The 27,103-nt window shown below is 36.9% G+C and overlaps 1 protein-coding gene across 1 annotated transcript in view; it reads right to left on the bottom strand.

The window, feature by feature from the left end:
- Positions 1-187: 187 nt before the first annotated feature.
- Positions 188-27,103, bottom strand: part of RANBP9 (RAN binding protein 9) — a 38,757-nt gene continuing 11,841 nt past the window's right edge. The window contains exons 3-14 of the mRNA XM_066558118.1: positions 19,159-19,211; positions 17,252-17,419; positions 14,152-14,174; positions 12,030-12,214; positions 11,112-11,224; positions 9,681-9,789; positions 8,086-8,276; positions 6,385-6,532; positions 4,525-4,646; positions 2,290-2,441; positions 1,513-1,624; positions 188-1,158 (exon numbers count right to left, since the gene is read on the bottom strand). Coding sequence (XP_066414215.1) covers positions 1,028-1,158; positions 1,513-1,624; positions 2,290-2,441; positions 4,525-4,646; positions 6,385-6,532; positions 8,086-8,276; positions 9,681-9,789; positions 11,112-11,224; positions 12,030-12,214; positions 14,152-14,174; positions 17,252-17,419; positions 19,159-19,211 — 1,507 coding nt within the window. The 3' untranslated portion in view covers positions 188-1,027. The remainder of the gene's footprint in view (positions 1,159-1,512; positions 1,625-2,289; positions 2,442-4,524; positions 4,647-6,384; positions 6,533-8,085; positions 8,277-9,680; positions 9,790-11,111; positions 11,225-12,029; positions 12,215-14,151; positions 14,175-17,251; positions 17,420-19,158; positions 19,212-27,103) is intronic.

Here is a 27,103-nt window from a genome sequence, read left to right on the forward strand (position 1 = left end):
GGGTAAGCTTCCTGCACTCTTAGCTAGACTCACTGTGTGGCAAGAACATGGCAAAACCTGTCACCTGGACCAGCCCAGCTTCCACGGGGAGGTGGCAGCTCCCCTCAGAGGTCTCCACAAGAACTGCTGTTCTAGGATGGAGCTCTAGAACAAGACAATGTAGCATACACGTCCATGCTACCGTGGATGTAGATGTAAGTTTTTAATGGCTGGTTAATTATGATATCACTACATTTTATTGCAATATAGTACTATTTAAGCACTTTTAAAAATGCAAGGTGTACAAAGATTAAATTAAGACTGTAAATTGACTAAATATTTGGTTTTTATATAAATAGGTCATAACCACACTGTGTTGACATGTAATACTGTTATAATACAACAGTTAAACTGGTGAGCCTACACAACAGAAGCTGTCTGTAGTTAAACAAGGAAACGAAGTTGAAAAGACCATGTTAAAACAAAAAACTACTAAGATCAACAGGTTGGGATTGTAAGTAGCAACAAACATATTCACTCAGCTCCTGAGTAATTCAAGTTTTACAGTACACATTAAAAAATATCATTTCTTCCCATCAACACTATATATCCAAACCATTTGCATTTTGCAAATTACACTGATTGAACTATGTAACAATGGGGGTGGAGGTTGGCAAGTCATCCTGCTTGACGTTTACATCACCCACATGCTAATACATCCATGTTTTCTATTCTTCCGTCCCACCACAAGGTAGCAGGATTTTTGGTTTGTTTTGGACAATCGTTCAAAGGATTGGTACTTGTCAATTCGGATGTCTGACGTTACCAGTGATATTTTCAACTCTTAGTTGTCTAAGAGGTTTAAAGATGGAAATCTCCTAACACTAAGTTAGAAATCATTTGCATCATGCTGTAAACTAGGAAGCAACATAAAGCGACAGACTTGTCCTTAGTACATAATTAAAATTCCAAATTCCAGTCAGCAGAGCTGGTCTACTTTCCATGTTGAATATGCCACAACGCCTTTCAGACCTTCAAAAATGCATAGCTAGTGTAGGTAGTCTTCCACTGTGGCAAAGGCGCAGGATCCAATTCCTGACCGGGCCATCAATCCTAGACACTGTGACGCCTGTCCCATGGCCAGGGCAAGTGGGGGTTGCTTTGGCAGATTGTGAGTCTCTGAAAAAGAATCACAGTGCAGTTAAAATACCCGAATCATTTCATAATTATACACTGAAAACTTGACATCTAAACTACTTAAATCATTCATCTGCAAGTTTACTCTTGGAGCAAGCCACAAAGTAGGAGCAACAACGTGACCTTGCACAGCACCATTACTGAACAGGCCATTTTTGCTCTGAACTACAACAGCAGGCAAGTACCTGTTATTTTACATACCCTCCAAAACCATCCCTCTCTTCCCAGAAGAGTGTACCCAACACTGCTATCCTTACGGTGGAGCAGCAGGGCCACCTGTGTGGGACACGGGGGAGGCACCCTGAGTGCCCTGGGCAGCCAGCAGGCCACACTTACCTAGTATTGCACTATTGAGCACAGAGCACACTGGTTCTCTTTGTATGGGGTCAAGCTGATTTCCAACAGGGCTGCTCCAGGGATCAGAATATGCAAGCAAACTGAATGCATCCTGTGGGAAGATGACTCGATTACATCTACAGCTACAAGCTACTAGTGAAAAGAAGGGATATTTTGTTCAACTGTTTTGATTCAGAATCACAAAGGTGACTGTCAGTATCCATCAATACAAAAAGATAAAAAGAAATTGTGACAGGACTTGCTCCATTTAGGGTTTTTTCCCAAGAGCAAGGCAAAAGGTAGCATTATTTTACTAACTGATGGGCTAAGATAAAACAGACTGAAAACTGCATGCAGTCTTTGGCAGGAGAATTCTTTTCTAGAGCAGTCTCAAATCAAGGCAAACTAATTAACATGCAGATTTTGGGCATCTCTACCAATCCCCCTGCGGTTCATTTATCATTGACAAAAGATCAAAAAGACAAAACCAGAACTTCGATTCTCAAGGGCAAGTTACATGGTCACAAATGAGAGAAAGGAAAGCACTAAATCAATTTCTGTGTTTAACTGTGTAACAGCACAAAATTGTCTTCCCTGAGCATGTGTTGCACAGACAAAAAAGAAGACAGTGCTACACCACAGCTGACCAGAACATGTGCTCTGAAACACGTGAAAAATGGCAGAATTTAAGGCAGAACAGTATTCCAGCACAACATGCTGTGGGAAGTTCCTGCTGGGCAGCACAGTTATGCACCTTTACAAGAAGATTAAACATACCTTGAGCATTTTCTTATTCACTGTGTTTTTGCCACATTCTCTTCTTAGCTGCTCGCTCATTGCTTGCAATTCTCTTCCAAAATGGATCATCCTTTCAATGGCTGCTTGGCTGCCACCACAGAGCTGGCGTCTTAATTGACTTGAATCTACTTCTAAAGAAACGATACCGTCATCATCACCACTGGCAGGGCCGAGGGTAACAACCTATGGATCTACAGACTGATTTCACCCAAACACAGCTGCCTGCCCAGAGAGAGCAGGTCAGCCTCAGACCCTGGCCCCACGTGCTCCTGTACCACACACTGGGGAACTGCTCCTTAGGAACATTTAAGAGATCTGATTCACTAATGGCAAAAAGGCTGTCACAGCATGTGCTGTTATCTGCAAGGGGTAATTTTAAATTAACTAGAAGACAAACCAGATTTTACCCTAAAATTTTAAGGGACTTTAAAAACAACACTGAAAGTCCCACAGTTCTAACTTCTTTAATTCTTTGGCATTGCATTTCTGAAGATACACCAAATTGGGAACTACTAGAGTGTAAAAAAATGCCAAACTTCCTCAACAGCCATGATGGACTCTGCTACAAGACAATCATTTAGACTGTTCATACTCCTTGCAGAACACATTATCTTAAATCATTTGGCTATTTCAGGCTTCTTTTGTAATCAAGCAGAACACTACAACTGATTTGTTTACTGTTTCATACAATACTCCCAATAGTAGTGATTTTAAAAGATATTGATGCAGCTTACGAATAGTAAACTAACACTTGGCTTCTTTGAAAAATCTGCTTTTTAAAAATTTACACCTAAAGCACTGCATTAAAAAAAGGGCATTTGTCCATTCCTTGTCTTTTTTTCATCAATGGAATCAAGTTTTAAAATGAGCATTTTGATACTCTTCAGTTACAAATCCATTCTTCTTTCTGACTTTAACACTGCTATTTAGTGATATATTTTTGACTACTCTTTCAAAAGAGGATTTTTAACTGGCTACTTTTTTTTTTTTTCCATTAGATGTAAGTGTATCACCTCTGGAAGATACCTGCCTACTTAACTTTCAATACACAGCACTAAGGAGAACATATAAATATTTCAAAAAGTGAAAATCCACCAGACTCAACCTGGGGGCAGGGTTGGGGGGTAAACAGTGTAGGTGAAGCACCCACAAATCTTCGAGTAGTGGTGTTTGTCCCTAGTTCAGCCTCATCTAAGACATGACTTTCCAAAGGCAGGAGACCACAAAAAGCACAACTCCCTGCCCTGTGCAGCTGCTGCATGTCTGTCACAGCAAGTCTCTGCAGAAAAAGCTGCAAGAGAGCGAGGACCTGTTTTGGGTTTTCTGTCACAGAAATAAGGTCTTGTTATAATCCAGCTTCAGAGCATAATGCAGGGAAAATGGTCTGGCAACTTGCATTCCTCCTTGCAGGGCTGTAGGAGAATGACATTTGCTGTCCCACTGCATTTCCCAGCAAAGCTGCAGGATCAGCAGCAGCAGCAGCCCCAGAGCTGGGAAGCGCTCACAGCGCTCTGCACGCGCTGCTGCATTCTGAAGGTCTCCAGTTGCACATTTCATTTAAACTACACATTAACTGACATCTGCTTAAATCAATTGTTTGAGTACCAATTCTGCAGCTGTACAAAGGGCAAGCATACGGAATTTAAATACTCATTTGTCACCAACATCAATAGGCATGACAGAGTATAAAGCAAATTAAGTAAAACAAAGTTAATTTTTACCTTATAACTATATAGATTGGTAGTTTTTTGGTGGAAAACATGGGAAAAAAGTTAATGTTTCATTTTTACATTTCCCTAATAAAACTCTTGAGCATTAAATATTAGCGCTTCGCATTTCAATATAAAAGATTTAGAATTTCTGTGCTTACTGTGGAGCACAAAGATGCCATAAGAACCATGAATGGGAAGAGGGAGAAGCAATTTCCCAACTCAAACAGAGGGTGCTACACAACTGGGTGTTTCTTCTCAGAGGTACTTCCTTAAAAATTAATGCTAATTTCAGTAGCCATGAGTTACCCATTTCCCCTGTTCTCACACGGATATTGGACCACCTAAATCAGTGGTTTTAAAATATACATCTAATAATAGCAAAACAATCAAAAATTAAAGATTTGAGCTAGTAACCCTAATTTTCAAGTTGGGAAGCATTGCAAGTAAAAACATAACCTTGTTGCCATTACTTAATAAAAATGTAAGAAATATCACTGCAGACCCATTTCTGTGTCACATTCTTCCATTTCGTGATCATGTTTAGAACTACCATTTAGGAAGCCATTGGATGAAGTCTCAGCAACCCCATTGGAGTAGTGATCTGTTTCCATGTCTACATCATTGCTGAAAAGAGAGTAGTAAATACAAGTTTTACTCATATTTAAGTACTTAGGTTATCTTTACAACTTCATCACACTACTTCCTCATCTTAGCTACTGAAAAGCTGCTGTTAGACCACAGTTTCTTCGACAGCAACTGATGATACCAGAGCACCATGGAAAGTTTCAAGGTTGCTTTAACAATAGTTTTCAGTAAAATACTGTTTTCAGATGCTGAAAATTTAAACATGTCCCCCATTATTCAGGAGTAAGGAATATAACACTTTCTAAATATAGACCAAAAAGTTCTTACCTTGTTTATATAATTTATATACACAGAGTTGAAGAAAATGCATTGAAAATATATTTGAAAAATATATATAATATATATATTGAAAATATATAGAAAATATACTACTCCCACTTTTCAATATAGTTAGCATTTATACATAAAAAATATAGTTAAGTCAATATACATCCTACTTAGAAAATACCATATTTAGGTAACTAATTATTTTGAAAAAATGCCTTCTCCTCTTATTTACTCTGTGGAACGACAGAGGGAAAACAAAAAAAGAAAACCCCAAAGCAAATGCTGAGTAAAGCAGAACACTGAAGAGACACTCAGTGGCAAATGCAGAGCATTCAGCTCCTCACAACCCTCTGCTCACAGAAGTGCTTTTAGAAAATGCCAGCGTGGCTTTGGGGACTGAGCTTTGCTGACAGTTGCATCCTGGCCTGTTCTATTCCATCATGGAGAACAGCAACCTAAAACCTCTGTCAAGACCAAATAGATTCAATTTGGAAGTTTAATATCTTGCTTCTAAGCAACCAAAGATACTCAGCTTCCTTTGAGGAAGGAAACCAAAAGGCCTCTCTGACTGGGCAAGAACACAGCCAAGGAACTGTCTTCCTCCCTGAAAAATCTCCAAGTTGCCTGGACACTGCCAGACGTTTTGGCAGAGGCAACTGCTGATGCAAACAGAAATTGTGGAAAGTTAAAAAGTAAATTGTTCCTCTTACTTTTTTACCCCAATTATCACTATTCAACTAAAATACCTTTGGTCATCACCACCACATCATCACATCCTGTGTGGTAGTTTTGGGAATCCATTTGGCACAAAGAAGTTGAGTGCTGTTGCATTTCACATCAAATTGGGTTCTGCTGCATCTATGCAACCCAGAGCTTAACCAGACTGGTTATGAAGAACCCTATTAACCCTGGTTAAGAGATTTATTTTCACTCTCTGAACTGAATGCATTTGCACTCGTGACAGTGACTGGAGGAGGCAAACAATCCTGGAATATACAGGGAAAGGGAATCCACACTTTCTTTGAATCTCAACTGCGTTTACTTTCCAGATACTGCCACAAATGGAGAGTATCTGGAAAACTTTTCACTACCTGTGTGCAACACACTTAAATCAGTGTCAGTGGCTTCAATTAAATTGAATTTTTAAATGTGCCAAAGAGCAAATTAACCTTCACTATGGAACTTCAAAACTGACCATAGCTATAAGCAAGGTAATTTATTTTTGTCCACTTCATTTCTTTACCCCAACAGGAGAAAAAGGTCTATTGAGCTTGAACTGTCAAATCAACCAGAGTTACCACAAACTGTTGGCTTCTTACACTTGTTTCAACTGTCCTTAGGGAGGAAAAAAAACATCACATCAAAACCCACTGAAAACTCTTCCCTGCCATGCAAACACATGGAGAACAGAAGCCTTAAAGTGATTTAGAAGCATCTAAAGTTTACTTACCTGGAATAGCTGTTAACCTGCTGTGATCTGGATACATTTATGTTGTTGAGCTCTGGTACATTCAAGCTGGTGGTCGTGTGTTTACTGTGACAGTAAGACTGATGCACTTTATTTGATATTACTCCATTACTGCAACTACTTTCAAACCCTGCAAGGAAATTTTAACAGTTGTAGTCATAATGTGGTACTTACAGATAAGTTTGTAGAAAAAAAAGAAGTAAGTGTAGCATTTACTGACCAGGAACACGTATGATAAATTTGCCACACAAACTCAAGTACTTCACCTCCATGTTTCAGGTATTTGAACCCTTAAGGCTTCTTAAGAGTGCAGAAGTTAAGCATTACTTAACAAGTATGAACACAGACACAAGAAGGTTTTCCCAGTTGTACTAATATACTGGTAAAACAAAAAACTGCACTAATGTAGAAGATTTTTAGAAAATCTTTTCTAGGCCACTGTAATCATTATGAATGGAAGCAAACATTATTAATTCCTGATCACATAATTTTTTTGATAAATGTGCAGTAGAATTCAGTGCTGAATACTCGGCATGTTGCTAAACTTACATACAACCTCCTTCACCGTGTAATTATTTGAATTGTTAATATTGTGCTTTGCTAAAAAAATTACACCATGCTGTGAAATTATGATGCCTAGCTAAAATCTCTTCTGACCCTTCTAAAATATAACAGGAAAACTACCATTTGAAGCAAACATGTAATTGCCAGTTCCATCAAACCAAGAGCTCCCAAGTATGTCCTAAAATAGAAACAGGTCACAGGAAGGGCTTATTATAAAGAAAGCAGCTGCTGCCATTTACAAAATCCCAAACATCAATTCTAGTAATACATTCATCAACCTGCCTCGATTTTCAAAATTACAAAAATTAGAGGTACTTTCTACACTACATCCCAATAACCACCTGAAGAACAACCAGAAAATCTGAGTGGTTCTTCACTGACACCCCAGAGAGGAAAAAAAAAAAAAGTGCCCCCAATCAGCTCCAGTTTGGACTTGGAAATTAAACATAAGTGAAAGCTGATGGTCTCTGCTACCTTAAGAGTCGTAGTCTTTAGGGATGCCATGTTCAGGTATCATTTTAACATGCTCTGCTTCCATTCAGCAGGGGTGCTTTGGTAGGCATGGGTATCTCCCCATAAGCTTGGGACAGCTCTGAACATTAGTGGCTTCCCACTGAAGATTTCCCACTACTTAAATGCTCTAAGAAACGTTTCAACTGTGCAGACTGAAATGTGGCTGCCAGCAGCATGTCTTTTACTCAACCCTACCACCCAGTTTGTGGTGTTTCCTGCTCAACCACAGCTATTCTGACTTCTCCATCAACACCACAGGAAATGGATCATATATACCACTTACTGGATTTAAACCATCTTGCCCAAGCCATAAATTATCATCAAAAACACGAGAGAAATATATGTCAGAACCTTCGACTTCCCAGAGGGAAGCACTTCTTAGAAATTGGTGGCAACCTACTTTGCAAGAAGTAAACCCAAAAGCACATGCAAAAATTATGTGATGAAACTTTTATTTTTCCCAGTGACTGGAAATCCTATATTTTAATCACTAACATTTTACTGTTACACACAGCATTCAGCATAAAATCTTAAGTTAAAAAAAAATAAATTCTATGTGGCATGGTACATCCAAATCTGTGTGGTGTATCCTCCACACGAACTTACCAGTGAAGTGTGTGCTGCTCCCTTTGCCTGTTGCCAAATTGTGAATGTTCATTCCATGGCTGGGACTCATGCTAGGACTACTGAATGACCGTGGGCTAACAGGGTAACTGTCTTGAGATTTTGGACTGTGGCCTCCCAAACACCGCACTTCACTGTCTGTACCATTCACCATCTCTATGAACTGACGCACCCTAAACAAAAGGCAAAAAGTTAAGCTAATAAAACCATTTACACATTTCAAATTACCAACGATAGCAATGATTTCATTTTAGTGTTAAATATAGAACAAGTCTGACTCAACAAAATGCTGAATGTCAGTAACCCAATCGTCAATAAGCTCTGGAGCATTCCACCAAAAATACACAATTACAAATTTGTGAGGGAGCTGAACAGGAATATTATCCTTGGAGGACAGCCTTTGTCACTAAGTCCTCAAAGTCTAGAGATTTAAACTATATTTTCTTGGTCTAACTGTTTTCCTTTATTGGCAGGGGCAAGGTTATTTCTTGAGAATGATAGGTCATTATGTTGTCATGTCTGTCATTTCTCTCAAAGTAAATGAGAACAGAGTTTGACTGTCTGGAACATTAAGCATTAAAGGGTAACACCTAACATTAAACACCTGCTCTAGAAAACAGTTTGAAAAGCAAACTCACATACAAACCTTCCCTTTAGAGGCTGTTGCTCTTTGTCAATTTCATTTTAGATAAGGAGGTTTTACTACAGACTTTAAGGAAGCTCAAAACTCCTGCTTTATGCTTAAGGCTTCAGTAGCCTCAATAGAACAGGCAAAATTTAGACAGACTGAGAAAAAGATAACATAAAATTGATGCTATTGAGTGAAGTCTTTCATCAAAACGTTCACATTTTGTGAATTCTGTGATAAGTCTGGATTACTATCACGTGAATTCTGTTCAGCACTTGAGCATGACAGACTTCAAACACATTCCCAGTTATTTAACTGAACATAAAATTAAAGTGCTTTGTTCTTAGAGGAGATAACGCATTTTTTCCACATTCAAACACTGCAATGTGATACAGAATTCTGGAGAACAGCGCAGCTGGCAAGTAAAAATGCCAGAATGAAGGTGACTATTGTGTACCTGGGAAGCCAAGAGAACTCTTTTGGATTACGGAATTCCACAGTTTTAGCCAGAGTTTTCTAGTAAAGTGGCATGGAATGAAACAGCTCATTTAAACTGGTCTTTAAAGTCAGTCACCCCTTTGGAGGAACAGACTAACTTATGCCATCAGGATTCTTAACCTTCTTGGACGTACTACTATATCAGTTTCCATTTTAAGTTTTACTTAACACCCAAATGGGATTAAATTCATTAAAAAGAACTACAGAACTTAGTTCTAGAGAAAAGTCTACAGGGAGATGTGAATTATGCTGCAAACCAGGACCTCGATGACAAAACCTAGTTAAACATGTAGCAAATAAGAAGAGCATAAAAAGTGAAATACACACATTTTCTAAAAAGCGCTGCTTAACTTTGTATAAATTTCTGTGAAAGCTTTAAATGAGTAACTGTCTTGTCTCAGAAGGTACTGTGCCATCTATAAACACACATCTGTATAATTTGAAGACTCACTTTAATGCAAATAAGAGATTAGGATTTCTTTCTAGTAAACTTGGATACAACTGTTGTGTTGTTTCAATGGCTTCTCCCATTCTTCCTGCTAAAACCAATTTCTGAATTCCTGTTCACCAAAAAACAAATAAGAGATTAGGATTTTTTTCTAGTAAACTTGGATACAGCTGTTATGTTGTTTTAATGGGTTCTCCATTCATCCTGCCAAAACCAATTTCTGAACTTCTGTTCAGCAAAACCAACATCAGTTAAATGGACAGCTTATGGATTAATACATGTACATAAAAGATTAAAAGACACTGCAACCATCAATCAACAAGATTTTTTTCCTTTTAGAAAAAAATAGTGTAAAGAAAGATCATGTTTGCTTAAAATGTTCAACAGGAAAATTTAAGAACTTCACTCCACCTACATGTATCTAAATGAGAACTCAGTATTTTTATTTATTGCCAGCATCCAACTGCTTTGTAGTCAGACTATGCATTTAGACTTAGAATAAGACTGCAGACACTCTTCTGTGATTTAGTTCTCATTTTCACAACTTTATAAATAACCACATTTCAAATTACTGTCACTCAAGAACATCCAAATTGCATCACACTCCTACAGGTTCAATTTTGAGTAAGAAAAACAAAAATTCACTCTCTTTCACCTACAACACATACTTCTAATCAAACTACAGTTGAGCAAAATCTTTCACAAAGGTCCCTGCTTTAGTTGATGCTTCTGTGGCTGTAACTTGGCTCAAGCTGCAAACAGCCTCCCAGCTCTCTTCACCAACAGAGAAACTGATCCAAATGAAAAAACCCCAACAAATGTGTTGTTTTAGAACCAAAGCAGTTTCCCCATGTATGTCATATAGTAACACAAATGCTGATGGTCACAGAGCAGGGATTTAAATAGAAGGGGAAGGCACTGTTCCATCAGGCTGCAAACAGCACTGGCATGGCAAGTTAGAACTGAACTGCTGTTAGTTGTCCTTGTCCTCTTCCCCTCACAGCTGTAAGCAGGAAAACTCAAGTTTCATTTAACTTATAAAACATTCTCTAAACTCAATCCCTTTTCACATTCAGATAAAAATATAAATGTTTGTCGTGACTAAGTTTTATATTCCTGTTTGTGACTGAACCATTAGCTCTCACAAACACTCAGAGACATTACACACAATTGTTTCAGACATATCACAACTTTCTATTCAAGAGAAAAGACAACAGAATTTACAACATTCTGCTACATCAAACAAGTTACAAAGTATTACTGTGCAGATTTTTCATACTCAGCTGCTCATACATGTGTAACATTAGATGACAGCAAAGAACTGTGCTATGGAGCAGTGCTGCAAGCAAATTTTACAATGCTGCTTAAGAAAAAGCTTTATGTAGCATCTGTTTAAGGGAGGAAAAAGGGATGCAACGTGCTTTCCAGCCTTACTTTGTCTGTTCTTAATGGAAGCTAATTCTTCTAGCACAGTCTGGTCTGTGGATCTGGCGAATGCCTCTGCTGTTGCACAGTATCCATGATGAACTAAGTAAGATGATACCATTCTAAAAATAAACAAAAACAAAACTCAGAAGTACTCATTAAACACAGATAAGAAACCAAGAACTCCTGAATGTAAAAACTCTTTGATAATATAAGCTGAATTGAAAAATTCAGTTTGAAATGCAAAGACTTCTGTACAAGTCAGACAAAAGTAATTCAATTAAGAGTCAGTATATTCTTCAAAACACTGTACAGAAAAATAATTTTTAAAAATAATAAAAGCATAACTTTATTATGATGAATTTTAGTAACAATTATTTATGACCCAAAGGCAGGGTCAGTTCAAATATTAACTGCTAATTAAGCTGTTTTTTTTTTTTTCTCATTACTACCACTGAAGTGAAATTGCTGCACATTAAGTTTTTGTTTTCACTGAAAAAATAAAAAATGCAAAGTCAGAACCACCATTTTTCCAAGAAATGCTAATGAGACACAACTTAACCTGGCATGCTGAAGGCTTAGAATGCAAAGGGAAATTTCCAGAGCCCAGAGTATTAAAACTGCCCATTACAACCACAACAACTTTCCTAGAAACTCCCCAGTCCGTACTAGATCAGACAAATTAGAACACAAGTCTTAAACTCATCATTATAAAGTCCAAATTATTAATGACACAAACAACTCTGCCACAAGATCTTTTCATACTCCTTTTTACACTGTTATCAAACCTGGTAAGAAACTTACTTGTACTATTTTTCAATAGCATCTATCACTTTTTCCACAAGACAATAGATAAAACATTTTAAAGATCTCTGAAATAATGCAACTAATGACTTTTAAAAAAACTAATAATATTACAAGTCTTACTTCTGAATCATTGTTTGCCACTCTCCTTCTCGATCTCCTATTGGAAATCTGTCAATCTGTGCCTGAATTTTGGTTCTCCACTCTCGCATATAGTCTTCAATATCAAATACAAATGGGTGTTGTCCAAAATTAGCATCCACAACCTCTCCTGGTGTTTGAAGCCCTACTGTAGGGTACAAGTTTGGCTGCAAGAAATATTTTAGTTAGTTTTTGACACTTGCCCTAAAATCCCCACTGTTGTGGGTTTGTTTGGGGTTTTTTTTCACCTCTAGTAATAACCTCACTGCTTCTAGTAGGGTACTCCAGCAGTAAAAGCAGCTTCTGCCAATACAGCAATACAACGACTGACTAATTTTATTCCCAGTGCTCATAATTTCTTTGTGTTTGGAAGAAGAAAATTTTACTGACATTCTAGCCAGAAAATACACTTTTTAAACTGTGCTACATGTTACAACTTTTGGGTTAAATGTCACAAAATATTACGTAACAATTTTTGATTATTTTAAAGACCAGTCTTTTTCCTTTAAAAAGAGAACAGAAATTAAACTTACAAAGTGGGCCATTTTCCCTTTAGGATGAAATACTTAAAACATCACTAAATTTTAGTGGTAAGAACTGACAGGATAGAAAACTCAATAGCCTCAAAGTCCAACTGTAGTGCCCAACAAAAACTGTAACAATGCATTGACGATTTCGTGAATTCCTGGACTTTTATCTAGGAAAACACTTGAACAGCATTTATTGTTGTCTCAGTTTTATTTTCCGCTTAGAAATTAGGTCTCCATGCAAATTTAAAATATGCCAAATATGAGAAAGGTAAAATCTGCCTTGGGATAAATGTACATTTCTTAAATATAATGAGCATCTCAGCAATGGCAAGGCAATCAATTGTTCACTGTGAATGGGGTTTTGTTACTGGGGTCTTTTGTGTGTGTGTGTGGGAGGTAGTTTAAATTTTTTTTGAAGTTTATGTAATAAATATACCTACATCATAATTACACTGCAGACAATGGTGGTATGGTATAATAGGATGTTGATCCACAGAACTATTATGCTAAATAAATTAAAGCTATCAGTAAGAAGTTATCAACACACAGGTCAGTAGAAACTCTGGAGCCCAGAGAAGCCAGTGAAATGAAAAATACTCTGGTTTCTCAAGCCACACCCAAGCCAATCTTGCCTCTATTTTCACAAATACACCATTTGCTTTTTTAAATAAACATGCTCATACTATTACCTAGTCTAAAATAATCAACAAACCACAAGCCTCCAATCTTTGAATGAGATGGAAACCATTGATTCTAAAAAGGGGTTCAGCTTCATACTTCAGATTATAGTGTCAGTTTTCCTGAGCTGGCACCATGTGCTAGCAACCTGAAGATCCAGAACAGTGGCAGTGGTTTCCTATACAAAACACTCAACCCTGTGGTAGGACTAAGAGGCTCCTTGGGTTACTGACTTCATTTTTCCTTAATATCTGTTCTTGCCTCTTAAGGCCACACAAAGGGAGTAGCTGGCCAGGTGGACGTGCATCACACACTGCACCTTAAACAGATTAAATCAGAAATGAAGGGGATGAGAAGAAAACCAAAGTAATTGCAGTATCATGCCTGTATCAGTATGATAGGGAACAGATGCCACTTTTAAGGAAAGCACAATTTAATTGACGCAAAGGCTACAAGAACTTCAGATATGTGCAGCTTTAAAAAAAATTGATACATTTGATTCTATGAAGCAAAACTTGTGAAAATCAGGCATCCAGAATGAGTTACAGTGACAATATCTCAAGCAGCCATCCACCATGTTGGTGTTTAATACAGCTCTGGTTCTGTATGTAAGCCTTGAATATGCCAAAGCATGTAATAATTATTTTCATGTATTATTATTCTGTTTAAAAAAACCTGAAAAGGAAAAATCTCTTGTAAGGATCAGTGTAAAACCAAAACACCTTCCCCTTCAATTAAAAAATCACCACTGAAATCGTGATGAGAAATATCTAATATTAAACTGGCTACCAAGATTATCATTGTGATTCCAACAAGCACAGGGTAAATGCTAGTCTGATCTGAAACATCTGTTTAGAGACACAAAGGAAAACTGTTTGAAAATGCACTTATCTTACCGGTAAATCTGTGAAAGCGATGCCTGTAATAAAGATAAAATTAAGATTAATTTCCATGTGTCTGGATTCAAGCCTCATTTTCTTAAAGTATCATTATCTGTTCAGAAATCTCACTCAAACCATCTCAGAAATAAGCAAAGTATGGTGAAATCCATGATGCTTATGCACAATTCATGGTTTTTAAATAATAAACAGCAGTATTTGGCAAAAAGTAATCATAAAAAATACTTAAATTGCCCTTAATTTTTTCAAAATAGATCATAAGACTTAGCAAATCATACAGATAGGCAGATTAGAAAGTCTGAAAGTTCTAGCTACATACTAAATTTAGACAAGAAAGGTAAGGATATCTGAAAATACTTTTTCACTTGTATGTCATGACGCTGCAACATCAAGATTTAATGGTGTCTTTTCTTGTTTGCTATTACTTTTCTTCGTACTCACTCACAATCTTTACACAAGCAGCACGTATCTATAATACTCCAAACCAGCCTGCAAGTGTTTCACTCTAATCCATGCCCTCATGCTTTGGTTTTCAAACAGAACAGCTTAATATCTTCTTACATAATTATAAACATCCATCTATCCTTAAAACCAAGGGAGTGATTTTGCTGTCTCAGGATTAGAGAAAAATATGACCCCTGAACACTTCAGGAACTTCAGGCAATTTCAGGGGGTGGGAAGCTTTCAGTTAAAAAAAACCACATCAGTAATCTCCTTCTGACAGCCAAATAATAACAGTATTTCAGAATTTCCTTTATTGTTGCAAGTATTTTTTTTAATGCTGAATTATTCAAATCCACTTATCCCTTCAAACTTCAATTTATTCTGTATCACCACCTTTTCAAATTTAAGATGAAAAAAAAGCTTTTAACCTTTTGTCCTAAATTCCATCCCTGTTTTCAATCTCTACTCTTCAGCAGGATTTCAAACCTCAAAAGCATCTGGATTCCTTACACACATCTTTTGAAACAGAAGGATGGCATACTGAGTGAATCTGTCTCCTTTGTTTCCTCCCATCATATCTCAAAGCTATCATTTTATTTATTCCCTGCTCTTACTTTATCTTTTTCTAAGCTATACCATTTTTTCTATTTGGCAATTTTGACATCCAGCTTGCTCTTTTCCAAAATGGAGGCTGTAGGCACGACAAATAAATGATGACTAAGTGATATGTAGGAGCTGGGGTCTTGGGGGTGGGGTGGGGGTTGGCTGGGGCTTCTTTTCAACCCAGGATTTCACACTTGCATGAGAACAGCTTTGCCCTTTCTGCAGCATCAAATCCCAGGCTGAGCCAGAGACTTCCTATATTCTAGGCCAAATATGTGGGCCCAGAGAAGAAACATAAATGTCCTCCAAGTCACGAGTGTACAGGAATTCTGGACAACTAGCAACTGCAATACCTCAGTGAGACAGACAAAATTTCTGATTTCTTTTTCAACTCAACACAGAATCAATTTTCTCATGTCAGAAGCTAAAGCTAGCAAAGTCCATGACAGCAGAACAACTGTCAGGTTTCCTTGTGAAATCCATGAATTGTTTGTCAGACTCAGTCTCTGACAGATGACATTTTATTAGCCTCCCCTCACCTATGCCGTTCTGATCTCCTCTAAAAATGGATTTTAATCTTTTGGACTGTTGTTTCACAGTTGGCCTAATCCAGTCTGCTTTACGTTTTCCACTGAAAAGGAGGGTTCTGCTCTTGCCTTCCTAGCTCACTCACACTTTCAGGTGACCATAAGGGTAGTGAGAACATTAGTGTCTCTTTAATTGATCACATGATCCAACTTCTCTGCAGGCACATTGTCAATGTTTCAAAAAGGGAAAAAGGTAAGACTGCTTTTCTCAGCTTTAACCCAGTTAAAGATTAGGGCAAACACAATCCCCTTATCTTCCACTTGGACCTATCCTGCAATAGGATGCCAAAAGAAACAACTACACAGTGCATGCTTCAAGTGTCCCACTGCCCTAGGTCTCAAGGTATATAGACTCATTCAATTTAGAAGGAACATTAAATCATGAAAGAATACAATCACAGAATTGATTACAAGGAACTGACCTCAGGAGGAGACTCCTAAGCCCTGCTTAGGAGTAGAAGCAGGAAAACTCCCAAGTCAGATATGTTTGCTCAAAGCCTGAGCAAACAAACTGTCAGTCTCATTCAGGGAGGCTAGAAAAGAATTTAAACCACATCCTTCCCCCTTTTTCCAAACCTACATTGTGTTTGCCAATATAAGAAAATAGAACAGCAACTTCAAGACCACCTATCTCAATAATCTCTTACTTCATTTCATGCTACCCTCCTTATCGCATTTCTACCCATCACAGAAACCTTACTCTTTGAGGTTTATCCCTTCAAAGCTCCTGCTCCCCTCAGCACAATTCCAAGATCTCTTCCCAAGCCCCCACTCCTTTCTTAATGCAAGAAGTAATTTTTTTTTCTTCTTTCCTTACACTCTGTATCTTGGTTCACTGCAAATTACATTAAGTAACTGAAATAGATAATCCATAAAAATTTTTAACTCCACCCACTCCTGACATCTTCAAATTCAAAAATTATCTTGCAGTGTTGCCTAATACTACAATTTACTGTATGAGTTTAATGGACTTAATTTTAGCTCAATTTTATAATTTATGGCTTTAGCCCAACTATGAATGACTCCAGACTGGGAATCCAAAATACACTGTTCTCCAACATATGCTCAAAATAACATGCATCCAATGTAAGGTTTTAGTGAAGGCTGGGTGTTCCCCCTACAGCAGCAAGGAATTTTAGCTATATCCATTTTCCTTATCTTCAGTTCTCTTATTATCTATTACTTTATGACCATCAAGCACTATTTGTGGATTGAGTAATAGAGTTCATTAATGCAAATCCTGTGGAATGAGATGCTGTAAGACCAATCCTCCCAAATTCACAAGGAATGTTAGTGCTAATAGCGCAGAAGAAATTATTTTTCCCAGTTCTTTAATTACTTCATAGACTATCAAACTATCAAAAGAACTACTCAAACCCTTTGCTCCTGATGTGAAGAGGGCTTCCTATTCACAACAGACTTAAAGACATAGTGCTGTCACGAAAGGCAGCATTTCTGCTTACCCAGGCTGTGTCCATTCTTGGTGTAGAAGCAGGTGTTGTTGATAAGGTTGACACAACAACCAATGACATCGCCCGTAGTAAACGTTGGGCCGTAAGGTTGTCCCGTTCCAGAGGAACAGAATGAATGGCCATCGTCTCCATGGTAACCATATGAATGTTTATCCCAACCTAGAGAACAAAAGCACTTGCAACTTATTCATTTTCTTCATTATTAAATAAATTGAAGACTGTGCTAAGTTGGTATATTCTAGCCAGGTTAACACAATTAATTACAATGCTCAGCTTTCTGCTTTCTAATATTTCTTATCTAGGAAAGCCATTGTGTAATCTTTAAAATGACAACTTCTTTTATCAAAATGGCTGAATAAGTAATATTTGAATTTGCATTTGTAGTATATAACAGGTAATGCAAATTCAGATAACACATTTTTCTCTTTACTCCAACATACAGTATTACCAACCCCAAAAATGTAATCAGCTACAATGCTGAAATTCAAAAAGCTATATACAGATCTGACATGTCCCAGTAAAGCAGTGAAGATTCTCCTGTTCTCCCTTTCATTTTGCAAAAGTATTGCTACCATATGTCATAATCAGATTCTTCCTGGCTACAAACCAAACAGGCATCTCTGGGGAAACATATTTCTAGTCCTGATTATTCTCAATGACTATTCAGCAGCAAGCAGCCTCTGCATAATAACAGAATCTCCAGACTAAAGTGTAACTAGCTATGCTGCCCCTGAAAATAAAAATAAATTTTAAATAAAAGGAAAAAAATTAGCAATACAGGTGAAAATCACAGCCAAGAGCTAATCATTATGCATGCAAATATGGTGCTGATTTTGCAGGTGAAGAAGCTGTAGAATCTTTAAGAAGCTTCATACTGTTACACTACTCAATGAAATTCACAACAAGCAATCTTGGTCTGTGCTCTTTTATAAATACCTATCTACACTCTCTGCGAGTCAATACTCTTCTGTCAAGCTGCTGCCTGGCAGGTTAATTTGGAAGTATTTTACACACTTAGATCCTTAATCTTTATCATCAGTAGCTTCAGCTGGTACCATATTAAGCATCTCTCAGTAAATTAAAGACAACCCCAAATTATTGCAGTTACATTGATTAATAGTTTCTTTGATAATTATAGCATCCTAAATCAAACCTAATGCCACCCACTAATAATTCATGAGCCTTAGGTGGGCTCGCAGTGTAATGGGGACTTGCAGTTATCATATGGATCTCTATCAGAGCATTTGGTAAGAAAGTTAAAACTCAAAAGTAATGAAATGCAGATACAAGAAGGTCAATTCAACATGGTTTTATATTTTGGTAATTTCAAGTCAGTTGGTTTTGAGTGGATTTTTTTTACACATTTAAAATCTGTTAAAAATGCAGTTTTTTATATATACACATGCAAATTCAGAGATACTAGAGACAATTGTTAACTAGACAATGTCCCTGATCATGCAGGTCAATGGAACAGTCAAAACTTAAAACTAGGCTACACACTCTTACTATGAAGGCTGGAAAGGTAAAGGTACAGAAAGTGACAAAAGGAGAGTTCTCTCCATGTTTGACAGAGAGAGATTTTATCATAGTAGATCATTTTTATTGCTAGAAATCCAGCATACAGAGCACAGAAATCTATAGCTTCATTTTTTATCAGGACACGTGATGAAAATTTTATACTATATTTGTTTGCTAAAAAATATCTTCATAATGTTAAAAATAACAGTAAGAGCTGACAGAAGTAGTACAGGAGTAAATGTACAATGAAAGTTAAACTTTTCAGCTGCAAGTGTTACATAACTCCAGTAATAGATACAAAACAGAGGTGTCATGCTACACTCTATTGCTTACCAAAGCTGAAGCATATTTTAAAAACCAATGTAAGAACTGAAACATACCTGGTAGTCTGTTCATGTTCACACCCTGTGCCGAAAGCCCAATTCCCATGTAACTAAAAATGAAAGAACAAAAGAAATGCATCTGTCTCTTACAAAAATACATATGTATGTGGAACATTGCCAAGAAACACTCTGCTGACTAATCATGTACCAATTAAGCTACTGAGAGGTCATTTAATAGTGGAAGAAGAACACGGGATTCCCAGCATATATGTTTTAATATGGACAGATCCTGTCTCTGCAGGAGGTAAGGACAACTTCTTTTCTTTTTGGCATCCTGGGCTAAAATGATGTTCCATTTATGCTAACATTTTACTAGCTAAAATGTTTAAAGCATGAACAAAGGAAGCCAAAGGTCATATCTTATTTTGAAAGTAGGGGTACAGCCATACACATACCAATTTCATCATCTTCAACATACCTAATGATATTTTGCAGACAAACTGGAAGGAGTAATTTTATAAAATACATGCAACACTGCTTTACTTCAGCAGCAAAATGCAACCTTGCACAGCACTGATGAAAAGATCACACTGAAACATTAAAGGCCTGGATTGTACAGCAGAATGTTAACTTGAGAAATTTACCAACAATGGCACTCAGCTGCTTGTAATCTGATGGCAAACTAAAGAGGGGAAAATATTTGTACTACACTAACCAGTAATCTGAAATGAAGTCCAAAAGCCAGCTTTACAAAAAGGTGGTTTTAATAAAGTCAGTGTCCAGGACAGTTGTTAACAATTTAATAGCAAATATTACAAAGCTGAAATGAAGAATTTCCTCATCCCTAAATAGCACTATTAGAAGTTAGCAAAATCAATTTTGCTTGTTTCTTAAGCAAAACTAATGCCATTACCATGACAACAGGACAACAAAAAGAGAAACAGCAAAATGAAAATCTAGGCTTTCACCATTGTCCCTTGCCCAAAATAAAGCAACCCCCCTCCAACAACTAAAGCAAGCATCCAAAAATCACCTAAACCTACATTTACTTGTTATCAAATCATTCAAAGTATTTTGACACTAGTTCACATCAGTTACCAAGAATTTGCTATGAAATAATAAACTGTATGAAAACAAAATATTCACCTGTGGCAATCTGGAAAGTTTAAGTCAACAAACACGACCTTTGTATTCCCATCTCATAAAATGAAATTTTTAAGCAACTACTCCATTTGGAATAGCAAGTTAATCTACTATTTAAAATACTTTTGCCACAGAATGGAACTGAACAGAACATCTCAGAAGTGACATGCTTAATTGTGTATGGGGGTTTCTGCTCTTTCTATGGAACACTTCTAACAGTTACCTTAGCCAATTCTATGTTTGATACCTAAAAAGCCCTCCTCTGATAATTTCTAATGTATGATAATACCATCTTCCTCTCCCTTCAAACATACCAGCATGAAGTGGAACCTCAAAACCATATATAGCAGATATTACATTTAAAAATACTGAAGAGCTGAAGCAAAGGGCAACAAACAAAAGGATTAGTCTTTGCTGCACTGCTGAATACATTACTGAGGCACCACTGCAGCAGCAGATTCAACAAAACAATTATAAATGAAAGCAACAAGTGGAAAGCCCTTGATTTTGTCTTAAATAATAAAGGCAGAATTGTTATTAGCATAGACTGAGGTCTGACACATGAAGGGTACTCATGTGAAGACTGAAAATCTCTTATTCATTAAAGAAAGGAATGTTTACTTTTAAAAACAATTTTAGATAACTTTAACTCCACTGACTGCAAAAAGCCTTTGAATACGAGTCAGATTAAAAATGCAATCAAGATTCTGTTTCAGTATTTTTATAACAAGACTAAGGTTACACAAAAATTCAAAATATTAGATAGAAGATCATGGTCTAGACAACATTTTGGTAACACCACTGTTTTCTTCCTCAGATATCCTAACTTCCAACCTTCCTCAGTAACAGCTGTAAACACAGGCAAACTGTATTTGAATACAGCTTGGAACAAGGAATCTTTACCCACTGGTAGTGACTGGAAAGCACTAGGCACTAACACCATCTCAGGAAGAAGATGGATGTTAACAGTATGTATTTTTCCCTGGGATGCACTTACAACTACTTGAAATGTTAACACCATTCTGTGAAGGAGACTTGCTATTAATAGAAACTGAAGTTAGATAAAAACATTGCAACTAATAAATTTACTACAGACATCTTTCACAAGGCAAAAGGAATGCCTACAATTTATGGTCTGAAGTGAGAGAAATTAAAGGCTCATCAATTAAGCCAATTATTATTTTTTAGAGTTGATAGATAGCTAATTTCATGTTCAACTAGGTTAGTACACTATAAATTATGGGGGAAAATAGTATCATGACAGACAGGCTTTAAATGCTCTAAAACTTATTCAAAGGAACTGTATCTATCCTAAACCACTACATGTAACTTTCTTACCTTTTCCTCACACCTGTAACCTTCAGACTGGAATCGACTTTTTTGTTTGTTTTTTTAAGACACTTAACCCTTGTTTAGGTCAAGAGTCAGGGTTTGCAAAGACTTGCTTCAGTGGGAGGAAGTACATAAACTGTCCTCCTGTTTGCTGCTTAAAGCTCACATTTCATGCACGTCAGGATCAGAAGAAAAGTGGCAGAGCTATGTATTTAAGTTTTCCTCCCTTAGCTTATGACTAAGGGAGGAAAAATGATGGGCAGCACAACAAGCAGCCTAGGTGCAATGCAGGCCCAGAATGTTCTAAGTCAGCTTATGATGCTGTCCTGTCACATTAAGAGGTTTGGTCTAGGAGACCCAAGTGGACCTGTCTTTCCTGTCTGCAGCTGTGTTGGCCATAAGAGCTGTCCTTGGCAAGTGGAGGTGTCAGCACCATGAAGCAGCATGCTCAGTCCATCCTGTAGCACCTTCCAAAAATGGACACAGCTTTGTGGCTTCAGAGACCAGAGAGGGTGAACAGTGGTGTGGTTCTGATGCTGCCTCCCTCAGTACCTGAGGACTGTCCCTCCACGTCAGCTCCCTACCCAGACATGCCCCTGGCTGTTGCAGTGGGAGGATCATTTACCCAGGCAAATAGCACAAAGTGGCCTGGTGCCTGTTTTATTAAGCAGCCCCTCTTTTGAGCAATTTCAGTCCCACTGGCTCCTACTCATCACCTCATTAACATGCTCAACTCTTACAGGATCTCATAAAATAACAAGCAACCACTCATGGAAGACATGAAATCAACCCATGAGAGTCTGAAATTAGAGAATATAGCTGGAAAGCAATTTAAAGTACAGCCAAATTTGTATTAAGGACCAAGAGAGCAAGTGTATTTTACAAAGACTTGGGTTTTTTCACTTCAAATTGTATTTATTCTTGCTCCAGTTCAGTTCAATTAAGATATAGGTTACCATTTTTGTGTCTCAGCACATTTTCTAGTTTACATTTCACAAGTCATATAGGAACTTTAGGAACACCAGAAAACTACAGAATTTAAAATTTGCTGGAGATTTTTTTTTTTACCACAAAGCAAAAGAGAAAATGTCAAAAAAAAGAGGCATTATCATACCTACTTTTTTTCCTGTAACACATACTGAAAAGCCTAGGCTAACACATACTGAAAAGCCTAGGCTTCTCTGCAAAGAAATGTTTAAGAAGCAGAAAGCTCACAATAACTATTTTCTCCTCAAGTATCTTTCTAGTCAAAGAACTAAATTTACATTTTTGCTGGAGCCTTAAGTTTCTACTTGGATGCCTGAATAGACTAATCGTGAGAAATAAAAACAGCCAGAGCCAAACAGAAGGAACAAACAGCAGTAAGAGATGGTACAGAACTGCAGATGCTAAAGATCAAGAAATTGACAAAAGCCAGAAAGAAACACAACCCTGATTTTTATTTATAACTGTTCCATTTGATCTTGTAGCCACTATGTTGAAGGCATATGGAAGATCTTTCAATATGAAAGCTGATAAAAATCAGAACTCAGATTAATTATATCCTATCCTGCTCACTCCATAAAGAGGAATCTCAAAAACTATACCAAACCACAGACAACTCAGAAAGGCTGAAGATAAATTCAATTACTAAATAATCATTTCTCTAGGAAAAAAAACCACCAAAAATTCCATGCTGTATTTATAAAGCCAACTAACACAATTTAGCAGCTACTTACATAATAGTATGTGACAGACTTCCTACTACAGAAATTTCACCTGCTATCTCTGCAAAGAGTCAAATTTCTTCTGACTTTCATTGTGCCTACATATGCTACTGAAGACATTATAACCTGGGGAACTGCTGCATGATGCTTCAAAAACCAACTTTTTTGTTGTTGCAAAAAGTAAGTAACCAACGTGGTGCCTTATTCTCTACATGTTATCCATTTAAAGGAAGCAACTTCAACCATACAGCATTAAAACTTAAGTTAGTACATTATCTGTAGGGGACCTAAGACAAAGCACTAACAGATGTTTACAGCCATAAATAAGGCAACTGAAAACACCCTAATGCATTGATTATTAAGAAAAGTAGAAGTAACACTGAAAAAAAATATAAGCTATATATATACCAAGTATAGTTTGCTTTATCATTATGTTAGTACCTTGGAAAGAGGACAAGAAGAAAAAAAATGCATCATCTCTAGGACTTTAAAGACTCAATGAACTTCTATAGGGCCCTCACAATTGACTTGCAATGACATAAAAAGTTTGAATAATGTTCTCCTATAGTTTTCTATACTGCTTTCGCTGACACTATGAGGCCAGAAATAAGCCACATTAAAAAGGTACCTACATTTATCTTTAATATAGTTACTCTGCATTAAAATTTTGCAGAAATGTGCCAATTCAAGATCCTTATTTTCTGCACAATCACAATAAGAAATGAGATGTTAATCTACTTAAATGTTTCAAAATATGCCATAGACAGTTTGAGTCTTTAATTTCAAATTGAAAACAAGTTTAATTTTACATAGTATTTCCAAGGAAACAGTATTTTGAACATGATAAACTCAGGTTTCAGATCAATGCAGTTCTGCATAGAGAGGCAAAACCAAAAAAAATATATAAGGCAGTCATTTTGCATAGTGCTCGAAACTGTTACTCCTGTAACATTTTGCTTGTGATTGCTCTAATGTTCCTAGAAGGATTCTCATTTACTGACATCCCTCCCATTTTGAGGTTTCATCATTTCATCCCGGGACACTTGTCCCCAAGGACTAAAGCCTTTCTGGGGACCATACTGTCAGAAAAGAATAGTTACAAAAAAAAAATAAAATGTAAATGTGGACTACAGTAAAGTTAGCATCTACACACTGTATTTATGTGAATGAACTTCAGAAGAAAGAAAAGATGTTTCAAGAAGATAAGACCAAGAAATCAAACATATTCTCTTAACACACTTTTTAAATTACAATTTTCAATTTCTAGCATACGCCATCAAAGAAAGACAACTTTTGCCACAGCGTCAATATTTCTGACCAGGTAAACACAAACCTCAAACAATCTTATTAAACATTTAGTTAATGTTCATTTCTGCCAATATCTGGTCTCATACACTCAGGTAAAAAATTAATTACTGCTATAGTTTAAGAAAAGATACACTTGCTAATTCATGACCTGATCTCTTCTTGCAGCTGCTACAATTCAAATGAAGACACTAATGCAAGAAGGATACCTCAGACCTTATCAGATTCTACCCTATACACAAGTACTCTGCAAGGCCTACTTATATGTAGACTGAGCAAAGTTTTGCATGTTGTTTTTACTAAATGCCTGTTCTTTTAACAAATACCAGCTGAAGACATATTAAAACTATAAAAACAGGTCTTAGGACTGCATAAAATTTTCAGAATACATTATTAATGTACAAAACAAATACAAATCAATCAGCAACTGACAATGTTATATATTTTGTTTATTGGTTAATGCTTCTGTTGAACAAGAAGATGGGTATGGATGCTAAAGGAAAAGCCAACTTACTGCAACACAAACAACTTGTAATAAAAAAAGTATAGTTTGTGTTTGAAGAGGTACACATACATCCTCTAGGAGACAACAAAGCATTTATGACTCAAACACTCTAAAACAGCTCATGCTCCGCCGCAGGCATAGGTGTCATGAACACTCAAACTTAATTCTCATGGTATTTTTGTTTTGGATAGTTTTTCCTTTTTTACTTCACCACCTACTTGATCACATACACAACACATACTACACAAGATACTGCCAAAACAACAGATGACTGATTGTATATCCAGTGTTAAAAAACAGCCATAGTGTAACAAGTGTTTAAAGCCTTATTAACACTGCTTTACCAAAAACATACTGATTACTTGCATGAATTGCTGTACTAAAATTTTATTTTAGAGCACTATATTTAGCAGAATTTACACATGGTGCTATAAAGGCTGGCCATGAAGATCTGCATCAGCACCACCACCCCACAGACTAAACAACCCTGCTCACACAAGTGCAAGCTCAGTGCTATTTGCTAAAAGGATACAGCCTTTCTAAAGTTAGTTTTCATCAATTCTTCTGGATGGCTTACCACTTCCAATCCTTGTTTTCATTCTTCTTAAAGAAAAAAAAAATCAGCAGTGCTCCAGGCCAGGTTGGATGGAGAGTTGAGCAACCTGGTCTAGTGGAAGGTGTGCCTGCCCTTGGCAGTGGGGTTGGAATGGGATGATCTTTAAAGTCCCTTCCAACCCAAAGCATTCTGTGACTCTATGATTTTGCATTTTAAGCATACATCTTCCTCAGCTGTTCTAAAAGCACTGAAGACTGTCTAGAAGTACATGCTATTACTATCATTTTTGTCCATTCTTATTAATTGTATTTACAAATCAATGAGTAAGAATGGACAGAAATTCAAGACATAGAGGATAAAATTGTTGTTCCCAGAAGTTCATTTTCTCTGGGAAAGAAACATCTCTCCTGGTCAAAGATTTAAAAAGCCAAAAGGCTGTATTTAAACTAAAGTTAATGGGTATAAGCTACACCATGACCAAAAGTAGCATTCCCAGGTCCTTTGTTTCACATTTTGCTTTCTGCTCCTAGTTTCACCCTCTTTTGCTGTCTTAGCTACTCATGAAATGATGCAAGCAGCCATACTGGGGGAAAAAACTGAATGAAAACAAACTCATTCTGGAAGTCAGCTTTTGGAAAATAAGTTATCCAATCAGGTTTTCCATGAAGCTGATACAAACAGTCACAAACTGGGAAAAGGGACATCAACTCAATGAGTGTTCAGAGACTGCTTCTTCTCCTGGCCAAAATTTTTTATTTATTTTTAAGTTAACTGGACATTTCAACAGAGATGCAGACATAACTTACTGTTAGTTAATAGTCCCCTTCCTACCATGCTTTCTAATCATCACCTTGGTACTGTTCCCCATACACCCATTACCCTTCTACTGTTACTCACATAACCGTCCACAATGTTCCACATGAGCCAAACAAAGCAAAGCCAAAGAGAGTATAAAAGGAGAGAATGTATATAAATAGAAGCCCTTAGGCTACAAAAAACAACATGAAACTAAGAAAGAAAACTGAAAAAATAAAGAACAAGAGGAAATATTTACAAAGCAATATGACAGTTGGTTAGAACTTTCAGCAAGAATTCAAAAATATCTAGGGTAATTATTTCACATATCTGTACTGTAGCAGCACATCAGGACTCCTTGTGTCAAACACTCTACAAATACCAAGACAGATTTTGTTTGAATTGTATTTCAACCTTACTACTTTTACTGAACTTAATTCTCACTTCCCTTTTTCTCATCCAGTACCATCAGTTACTGACCCTATCACACCACATGGAGGTATCAAAAAGCAACTTTGCTGCTCATCTGCTCTGCAACACCAATTCCCATATCCAGTTCTTCCTTCCTAGAAAAGCTGTTTTTTTCACACTTTCTTCAGTGTGTTCATAATGTTCTCAAAGTTGGTCACAAACTTCTGCAAAATTAACATATTACACACC

This window comes from Molothrus aeneus, chromosome 1 (assembly GCF_037042795.1).
Source record: "Molothrus aeneus isolate 106 chromosome 1, BPBGC_Maene_1.0, whole genome shotgun sequence".
NCBI classification, from domain to species: Eukaryota; Metazoa; Chordata; class Aves; order Passeriformes; family Icteridae; genus Molothrus; species Molothrus aeneus.